General features: G+C 45.8%; 1 protein-coding gene across 2 annotated transcripts in view; it reads right to left on the reverse strand.

Annotated features, from left to right (window-relative positions):
• Nucleotides 1–2,923: 2,923 nt before the first annotated feature.
• e2f2 (E2F transcription factor 2) overlaps nt 2,924–10,000 on the reverse strand; it is a 13,115-nt gene continuing 6,038 nt past the window's right edge. Inside the window, exons 2-7 of one of the 2 annotated variants that reach the window (XM_035532978.1) lie at nt 6,877–6,979; nt 6,503–6,722; nt 4,986–5,147; nt 4,391–4,505; nt 3,804–3,999; nt 2,924–3,404 (exon numbers count right to left, since the gene is read on the reverse strand). In XM_035532978.1, the coding sequence (XP_035388871.1) occupies nt 3,130–3,404; nt 3,804–3,999; nt 4,391–4,505; nt 4,986–5,147; nt 6,503–6,722; nt 6,877–6,979 (1,071 nt within the window). In that variant the 3' untranslated portion in view covers nt 2,924–3,129. Of the gene's footprint in view, nt 3,405–3,803; nt 4,003–4,390; nt 4,506–4,985; nt 5,148–6,502; nt 6,723–6,876; nt 6,980–10,000 lie in introns of both variants that reach the window. The other variant, XM_035532977.1, reaches the window with a different exon arrangement.

Below are 10,000 nucleotides of genomic sequence, written 5' to 3' on the forward strand. Positions count from 1 at the left end.
CGATTGGGGGAACAGACATGAGCTAACCTCGCTATCTGCCAGAGAGCTGCAGTGATCAATAAATGCAATTGGTTAACAAATTGAATTTAACACAAGGGCACATCCCCTGACTTCAGGTACAACGCAGTCTGTCGACTGTTATTAAAATGTTTTTTTTGTGACTCAGGATGCTGTGCGATCACAGATGGTGTGAATGAGACACCGTGAGATCAGATGAATGGAGATCTGGGCCTTTGTCTGGAGCATTGGCATGGTGTGTGGAAGAAAGGTCAAAACGTCCTGGCCAAACGTCCCTGGGTGGCTAAGGGAGAAGGCACTGCTCCAGAGATCTGCTCCGACAGACGCGAGTCCTCATGACTACCGTATAAAGATGATTCATCCGGAGATTAATTTAATTTGAGATAGACGGTCCCTTCGGGGCCACTCCAGCACAGGAATCAAAAAGTCTAAAGAAACAGATTACTGTCCCATCCCATGTAAATGAGCATCACGTGACCAACTCAAGATTTCTCAAGATTTCCAGGGCCCGTAAAAAAAATGTACCTCATGATCTGACATGCAGGATTAAATACAAAATAAAATAATCTATGAAGCTTAATCTTTGTCTGGTGGAACACCCAGAAGTATTTCATAAACAGACATGGACTATTTTATAACGATTATGAAGATTTTCAGTAAAAGCCTTTCAGTCATACCCATTATGCAATAAGACTGTAAACCGGAAAGCCTGAGGTCAGTGTAATCTGCGTGAGACTGCGGTCTCGTCCATGTCGCTGTGGAGGCACGTCACCGTGGCAATCCCACCGTCAAAGCGCGTCAGCATTCCAGAGCTCCTATGAGGAAATCCAGAGTCATGGCATTCCAAGACAGAATTCCAATTACAGACACAAAGTGCTGGAGAGACTTCATTTTTTTAAAAAAAGAAAGAATGACTGAAGTGTCCTTCATTACACCAAGATTTTTATTCATTAAAAACAAAAACAATAAGTGCTGCAAGTCTGAATCATTTATACATTACGCTAAGTCAACAATTATTTCTGTCATTATAAATACAAAGCAAATTATGTACAATTGAAAAAAAAAATACAATTAACTTTACAAAAAAAATAAAAGCACTACAAAACTCAATTGAACAACTAAGCTAAAACCCACGTCCTAACACCCCCTGAAGCCAACCATACACCTGTACACACACACACACACACACACACACTGCAACACACTTTAAAAACCACACGATTTCAAGTTTGTTAGGACAGGACATTACGTGCACATGTGGCTCGAGTAAACGATAAACTCTGGGGACGTTCACCTACACAAACCTTAAAGTCTTTTAGGTTCAGTTAAATAAAGCTTAAGATGGCAGACGAGTGAGTCTGGACTCGCCTCCTCTCCTCGCAGTCGCACAACTCTTAACAGTGAGTCATTTAGATTGATTCTGAGTCTTATTTCAGGTGTGTGTGAGAAAGACGTCGAGAGGAACAGCTCGGAGCACAAGTCCCTGGTTTCTTCCCCTGGCAAGGCTTGGTCTGGTTGGGGAGACGAGCTGGGGGTTTTAAATTACCTCTCTGAGCCAAAGCTGTCGGTCTGAACTGTGCCGTCAATAAATCTGCATTTACACACATGCCAGACGTAACAGCCTCTCAGACTCAGGCCACCAGACAGGTGGGGCAAGAATTCAGTGAGTGAGTGAGTGTGTGTTAGAGAGAGAGAGAGAGAGAGAGGGAGAGAGAGAGAGAGAGAGAGAGGGAGGGGGGAGGCACAGAGGAACAAAATCCTTCGTTTTGTTTTGCAGTGAAGTTAGCAATTGTGAGCAACTTTACATTACCCAAAATGCCCAGCAGAAGACCAAGGGCATGCTGAGAGTCCAGATTCCCCCTATACTCTGAACACAATATTTACGTACAAAAAAAAAATAGTTTTACAAAACTACTAAAGTTATCAGAAAAATCTAGAAAAATAATTTCACTTAGCTGCCAGGTTTCATATATCCTTTGATAGCTCTTTGTGTGTGTGTGTTTGTGTGTGTGTGTGGTTATGCACCATTCTTTGTGCAAGAACTACAAAACTGATTTCCCTCGCTATGGAACAGACGCTGCCAGATTGGTAAGGAATCACTCCATAATTACCATAACACCTTATTTCAGATGAGAACAAAGAAACTCAGGAGGTAGCAGGAATAAATTCTAAAGATCTAGACTCCAGGATCTAGATCAGGGCCTAGGTACAGGCTGCATTCTCAGACATTCAGTATTATGGAATATTACGGAATTATATCCACGGTGAGGTTTGGCACTGCGATAAACAGGGCTGTTACGCGATGTGTAACACGAGTCGTATGATCTGAAAAGGTGAGATACTGTGTTTCAGAGAAAGTACTAACACAGGAGTCCGTGTAGCAGACAGAATGAAGGCAGCCCACTCCTGCCCTCTACTGGCCAAAACTAAAAACGCAGTACCAGCGTTCAGCTTTGGAAAACGTCAAACAATTCCTGAGATTGATTTAAAAACTAACACACACAAAAACACTAATGTTTGTTGGCAGTTTGGCTCACGTCTACAAAAAGTGCACTGTAAAAAATTCAATATTGGTTGTGACCAAATATATTTCTTACATTGCTATTACAACATACAACCAATAAAAAAAAAAATAAAATAAAAAAATTATATATATATATATATATATATATATATATAAAATTACAATCTACAAAACATCTAACTTAACTGACATGGCTATGGCAAAAAACGCTATGGCTTCAGTGTAAATAAACCTACACTGCCACTAGAGGGCATTACTGAGTAACTCCCCTAGAAGCCGCTGTTGATGGCAGTACATCTGATCATCGACACTAGTGAGCAACTGCCCCACCCCCCACCCCCTCCAAATACCCCACCCCCACCTCCAAATAACTGGCTGAGCTTTATAGGACTGGAATAAATACACCAATTACACCATTTCAGGATTTAAACCTGGAATCTAAAATCCAAAACCCATATTGTGGAGTCTGGGTTGACACTCCGGGGGAGGCGTCACTGTTTCTTGGCCCCTCCCCTTCGCTTATGCGGCGTGATCCTCACGTGGAAGAGCGGTCCGGCCGTCTCCGTCCGGAGCTGGGAGAGACGTGTTCAGCTCTTGAGCAGATCCCCAAGGTCGTAGTTACTGAAGAAGTCTGACACACCCTGGCTGTCCTCAAGCCCCCAGAGGTATTCGTCGTGGTCAAGGGGCGGAGAGAAACTGATAAAGGAGGGGTCAGGGGTAAAGGTCATGCCAGGCAACTGATCCTCCGTGATCTGGAGCAGGCTGGGAGGAAGGCCCAGAATCCCTTCCACGTCCAGCAGGGCGGTGCTGCTACTGTGACCGTCGCCAGCTGCCATCGAGGTGTGGGCTTTAGAGAGCACAGCTGCGCACAAGGAAACATTTGTTTAGTTGTTTGGTCAGAAAATTAGTTTTATGAGCAACAGTGACATTGTTTACAGATTAGAACGCAGGTGGGAAGGTTCGTTCATAACGGCGCGAGCTAAAAACCGCGATGACACAGAAGTGGCACGCAAGATCTGATGCCTTTTTGTTACAGCGTTGGGATTACGTCTGAAACCAAACATTAAAACATGGGGACAAAACGATTTTGCATGTCTGAATAAACATTTGTCATTTTTAAAATGGTGTTTTGCAGCGTCTTGTGCAGTAATTAAGTCTAGAAGGCACCCGAATATCATCGTTTAAATGAGATCACGCTAAGCAGCGTCATAGAGTATCTACTGATCGTTAACATGTTAGCCAATAAAACGTCCCCTCTTACCCTCGGGGCCTTGCTGTGGTTTGGGCGTGAACAGACAGGGTGGCGTCTGTGGCCGTGTTTCCTGGGTGACACCTGGGATATGGTCCTTCCTGGGCGTGGCACTTTTCACAGGGCTGGCGTCCTCCACACCGTCCTCTGGACACAGGTAAACCTCGATAGCACCATTCTTACTCTTCAGGTAGATCTGCATAGATGCCTGCTGACAGGACAACGTCACAGGTAAACAAAGGTGATTATTACAGGTATTGAGTAACATGAGCGCGATGGACTAAACTGAGATCACGTGCACAACACGTATAGGTAGATACACGCTTACGCGCCTGTGATAGCGATACATCACGAGTGCAGCGTCTTTGCTGAAACGCTCAGTTGGTTTCTCAAGGTTTCTCCCGAGTCTTGTGACCCTTTTAAATCTGTCTACACCCACACACAGCCTTCGCCCTGGCGGTAGAGGAACCGCAACAAGAGATTTTCACTCGAACCCCGGGAGAGGAGAGACAGAAAGCGTCTCTGTGCTCGGCCCCAGGAAGAAGGGAGATGGTGAGTGGTTCTAGGCTAGAACCTGGGGCTGTGTGGCGCTCGCTCACCTCGGCTACGTCCGGCAGCTCCAGTTTGGTTTCAGGTGGAGCTTTGACGGCGATCACCGTCTGGTCCTGGAGACTCGCTATGGAGCGAATGTCCTGATATGTCACGTATCCGAATGTGGGACGGAGTTAAAGACCAACACGTATGTGGAGGAAGTCCATGCAGTTACGCTAAAAGTCTTTTCACTCAAGAAATAAAATATTACACGCTTACTTTTACCCCTCATCACACAATACTGGGAAATAGTGTTAATTATCACATCACTGGACATTAAAGGTGAATAATTATCCGGTCTTTAATTTTCATGATTTTGAATTAGTTTTACATGTCCAACATTCTCTAGAACGTTCCGCTAATCTCTGGGCTGCTTCTGCGTGTTTAAACTGGTCCCATTTTCAAACTCAAAACCCAAAACAACACAAAAATGCAGACAAAACACTTCAGACTGTCTCTCTAAGTAAACACACTCACACAAACACACGTTGGGTACACCTGCACAGACCAAAGCAAACACACACACGTGCAGACACAAACACACACATGCAAACATACCCCAACACGCAGACACACACACACACACAAAGACTGAAAGGATATCTTTGGTTGTCTTTGTTTTCAGTGAGGTCACGTAGCTGATTGGTGCTGGACTGGATAAGGTCATCCAGAACTTGTTCTTTTCTCTCCAGGTCAGATAGTTCTCTCCGCAGCGTCTTCGGATGCTCGGAACCACTCGCTGAGCCTTCAAACACACCACCCACGCTAATATACACACACAGACACACAGACAAAAAACAGGGTTGGCAATAAAGTGAACTATGCCAAGCCACTACTTCTGACCTTTGATACACTTATTACACAGTGTAACAGTGGCTATATTACTGGCGATTACACGGTGTAACAGTGGCTATATTACTGGGGATTACACGGTGTAACAGTGGCTATATTACTGGCGATTACACGGTGTAACAGTGGCTATATTACTGGCGATTACACGGTGTAACAGTGGCTATATTACTGGCGATTACACGGTGTAACAGTGGCTATATTACTGGGGATTAATCGGTGTAACAGTGGTTATATTACTGGCGATTACACCGTGTAACAGTGGCTATATTACTGGCGATTACACGGTGTAACAGTGGCTATATTACTGGGGATTACACGGTGTAACAGTGGCTATATTACTGGGGATTACACGGTGTAACAGTGGCTATATTACTGGCGATTACACCGTGTAACAGTGGCTATATTACTGGGGATTACACGGTGTAACAGTGGCTATATTATGGGGGATTACACGGTGTAACAGTGGCTAGATTATGGGGGATTACATGGTGGTATAGTGGCTATATTATGGGGGATTATACGGTGGTATAGTGGCTATATTATGGGGGATTATACGGTGTAACAGTGGCTATATTATGGGGGATTACACGGTGTAACAGTGGCTATATTATGGGGGATTATACGGTGTAACAGTGGCTATATTATGGGGGATTACACGGTGTAACAGTGGCTATATTATGGGGGATTATACGGTGTAACAGTGGCTATATTATGGGGGATTACACGGTGTAACAGTGGCTATATTATGGGGGATTACACGGTGTAACAGTGGCTATATTATGGGGGATTACACGGTGTAACAGTGGCTATATTATGGGGGATTATACGGTGTAACAGTGGCTATATTATGGGGGATTACACGGTGTAACAGTGGCTATATTATGGGGGATTACACGGTGTAACAGTGGCTATATTATGGGGGATTATACGGTGTAACAGTGGCTATATTATGGGGCATTATACGGTGTAATAGTGGCCATATTATGGGGCATTATACGGTGTAATAGTGGCCATATTATGGGGCATTATACGGTGTAACAGTGGCTATATTATGGGGGATTACACGGTGTAACAGTGGCTATATTATGGGGCATTATAGAGTGTAATAGTGGCCATATTATGGGGCATTATAGAGTGTAATAGTGGCCATATTATGGGGCATTATAGAGTGTAATAGTGGCCATATTATGGGGCATTATAGAGTGTAATAGTGGTAATCTGACAATTCCTTTATGCTCTTTTTGGCCTGTAGGGTGCAGCATACTCACATCCACTGGATGTTGTTTTTGGACTTCTTGCGGATCAGCTGCACGCCCTCCAGCACGTTGGTGATGTCATAGATACGTCTCTTCTGGACCTCCAGAACTTCTGTGGCCCAGTTCAGGTCCAGAACCCCGTCGGCCGCCTCACTCAGCAGCCCTACGAACTTCTTGGTGAGCAGGCCGAGAGACGTGTCGTAGCGCGTGCGCTCACCCGGCGACCTGGGAGCTGTGGGTCCGAAAACACACGGTCAGCACAGGCCCAGTCCTGCTCCAGGGCTTGGATAGCACAGCCTGGCATCGGAACGCCGCTGGCCGTCTGCGCAAGATTATCTGCCGTCGTGTGCGAGTACTCTAGAAGGAAACAGATCTCCGGCTCTTACTCTTGGGGCTGGAGACGCAGGTTGCGGCCGGGGTCATCTTCCCTTTGGGCGTGCGAAACCCGGGGAGGTACACGGGATCCTCCAAATCCAGACGCCTCTTGGCCTGCGGGAGGCAGGCGGGAGAAAAGGAAGAAGTTCTTCAGATTTAAAGTGCCTCCTGCTCGGAGAAGCTGCCAGGTTTGGGTAGTGTCTGTTAGCCCTTTTCCACACAAGTAACGCTGAGCCTCGCCGCTGTTCAGAGAACCGGCCGGCGTCGGTCTTTACAGGAACCAGGGACGGGTCATCAACGGTAGTGTCAAGGAGACAAGGAGAATATTTACCTGCAAGGCGTGTGCACTGTTGTTACAGATGTGTGTTTGAAATCCATAAAGCAAGCATGGATTAAATATCGGTGATGATAATAGATTATATTTGTCGCAGACAGGAGGGAGTCTGAACTGAAGCGTTTGAGGAAACACTAAATCTGAAAACAATTCTAAAAACACATCCTATTAAACGAGCATGAGAATTGATCATGTTAACATAATTAATATAACAATATTAAATGTTTAATAAGCCCGTGTTGCTGACTAGTGTCGTCATATAGGCTGTCTCAGTCCTGTGATGCGCGTGCGAGAGGGGGGGTTTACTTCAGACCCACTCAAATGAAAATGGGAGCTCAAGTGTCGTTCCCACTCAGACACCTGCCCAGGCTGTCCAGCGTGAGCATGTCCCGTCCTCTCACGCCATAAAACAGCAGAAGCTCTCTGTCTCTCGTCCACTCACAATAAAACATACTCAGAGACAGCTGCGCACTCGTCCGTGCGGATTAGGGCTACCGCAGACAGAAGCCCTTACAGGCAGCACGCGCGCGCCACGCCGTTCCACCGAGCTCGACTAACAAGACGTAATGGAACAGTCAAACACAAACTCAGGAGGCCATGAACGTAATCCCACCCAGTCCTGATCTAATCCAAAAACCCAGGCAGCCGGGAAAAAGGACCCTTTACTACAGACAACGAGTTTCTAAGGGCCCCGCATGGGGCCCAGCTCTGGTTCTGAATTGGTACTGGCGCTGTCCGCCCGGGAGGGAGCACAGAAACATGGACGTCCGGGTCACTTAGACAAGGATCTGGGCACTACGGGGTTAACACGTCCCCACCCGATCATGACACTCTGCTCCTGTGTTGGGCAAACAGCACCTGCTGTTATCACTGTAGACACACACACACACACACATACCCTCTCTCCTTTACCATACGGCACTATCAACACTGCTGTCATCGAATTCTGGATCTGGATAAACCTGGTTCATGGTTCCCTGGAGAAGATTCTAGAACGGCATTCTCCAGGACGCCCTGCACACGAGCGTCCGTTCCTCTCCACGTACATGTAGATATATTTGTGCATATTTGCATGTGGAGGGTGTGTGCATTTGTGTCTCAGTCAGAAGAAGGCTGAGAAGGCTCAGTCACAAGCTCTGCACCTGTCCCAAACATCTGTACCCAGAACAGGTGGGGGAGAGAGAACCAGCACTAGATTTCCATTCCTGGAAAGATTTGGCAGTGGTGGGGCTTGAACTGGCAACCTTCTGATTACTAGTTCACTACCTTAACTAGTGAGCTACCATTGCCCTAGTGGTATACTGCTCTATATGTCTCTGTACCCCTCCACTATATTGTTCCATACTGTTCTTTCCTCCACTGTACAGCTCTATACGCCACTACACTGCTCTGTACTGCTCTATACTGCTCTGTACTCCACTACACTTCTCTGTACTGCTTTATATGCCACTATACTGCTCTGTACTTCTCTATATGCCACTATAAGGCTCTATACGCCACTATACTACTGTATACACCACTATACTGCTCTGTACTCCACTATACTGCTCTATACTTCTCTATACGCCACTATACTCCTCTATACTGCTCTGTATTTCTCTATATGCCACTATAACACTCTATACGCCACTATACTGATCTATACTCCACTATACTGCTCTGTACTTCTCTATACGCCACTATACTCTTCTATACTCCACTATAATGTTCTATACTCCACTATACTGCTCTATACTTCTCTGTACTCTTCTACTGTCCAACCACTGAAAAGTATGCTGGTCTTCTCATAATACGGTAATCTCGCCATCTAAAAGTGTGAAGTGTAGCCGTTTATTCCAGCCCAGTTCCTGAAATCACAACACGAAGCTCCACAGCCAGATTTATACTGGTTCAGAACTCGGGAGAGGAGAGGATGTGAAACATTGTGTAATAAACCCAAGAATGACTTCAGTAGGAGAGGATCACACTCAAATCCAGACTTCACCCTGAGGTGGTGCAAGGGCAGGGCTGGGGCAAAGGTCTGTAGGGGGTAGATCTCCATGAACATGGATAAAGCCAAGGTCTTTAGGAGGGGTAGATCTCCAGGAACAGGGCTGGAGCTAAGGTCTTTAGGAGGGGTAGATCTCCAGGAACAGGGCTGGAGCTAAGGTCTTTAGGAGGGGTAGATCTCCAGGAACAGGGCTGGAGCCAAGGTCTGTAGGGGGTAGATCTCCAGAGGCTACTCATTGTCCAGTGTCCAGCGGTGTTGCTCTAAAGACTAAAGGATGTGGTTGGCGCACACGCACACACAGGTGAGTAGCTGAGAGGAAATTTGAGATCTTTTCCTCACACCCAAACCACAAAGATTAGTAAGTACTCGTCATATGGAGTGTGACAAAAATACAGTCAGTCACTTAAAGTGGAGTGAAAACGTTCTGAAACATTCACCCATTTCAAAATGAGTGTCAAAATGTGTCATAGTGCAAAAAACCCCAAAAAACCCTCCATTTCATAATGAAAAAAGGAGAAACCATTCAAATCGCCGAGCACAAGCATCAAAGCCTGGAAGTATTCCAGTCTTAGACCTGTGGCAGGAACAGAAGCCCAAATCCCAGAGTTCCTACAGCGCCACCTCTGCGATTAAACCCAAACCGTCTACCGCCGTTCTCCAAACAGGCTCAGACCCAAATGAGTCCCTATTCACAGCTCCTGGACGTTTTAAAAGTCCAGATTTTGTGTGAATGACTAGGTGAGATTTAGATCTAGATGTATTTAAGATGCTACGGTTAGGCACAGAGGAGATTTATACTGTATGAATAAAT

The sequence above is a fragment of the Electrophorus electricus genome, chromosome 13 (assembly GCF_013358815.1).
Source record: "Electrophorus electricus isolate fEleEle1 chromosome 13, fEleEle1.pri, whole genome shotgun sequence".
NCBI classification, from domain to species: Eukaryota; Metazoa; Chordata; class Actinopteri; order Gymnotiformes; family Gymnotidae; genus Electrophorus; species Electrophorus electricus.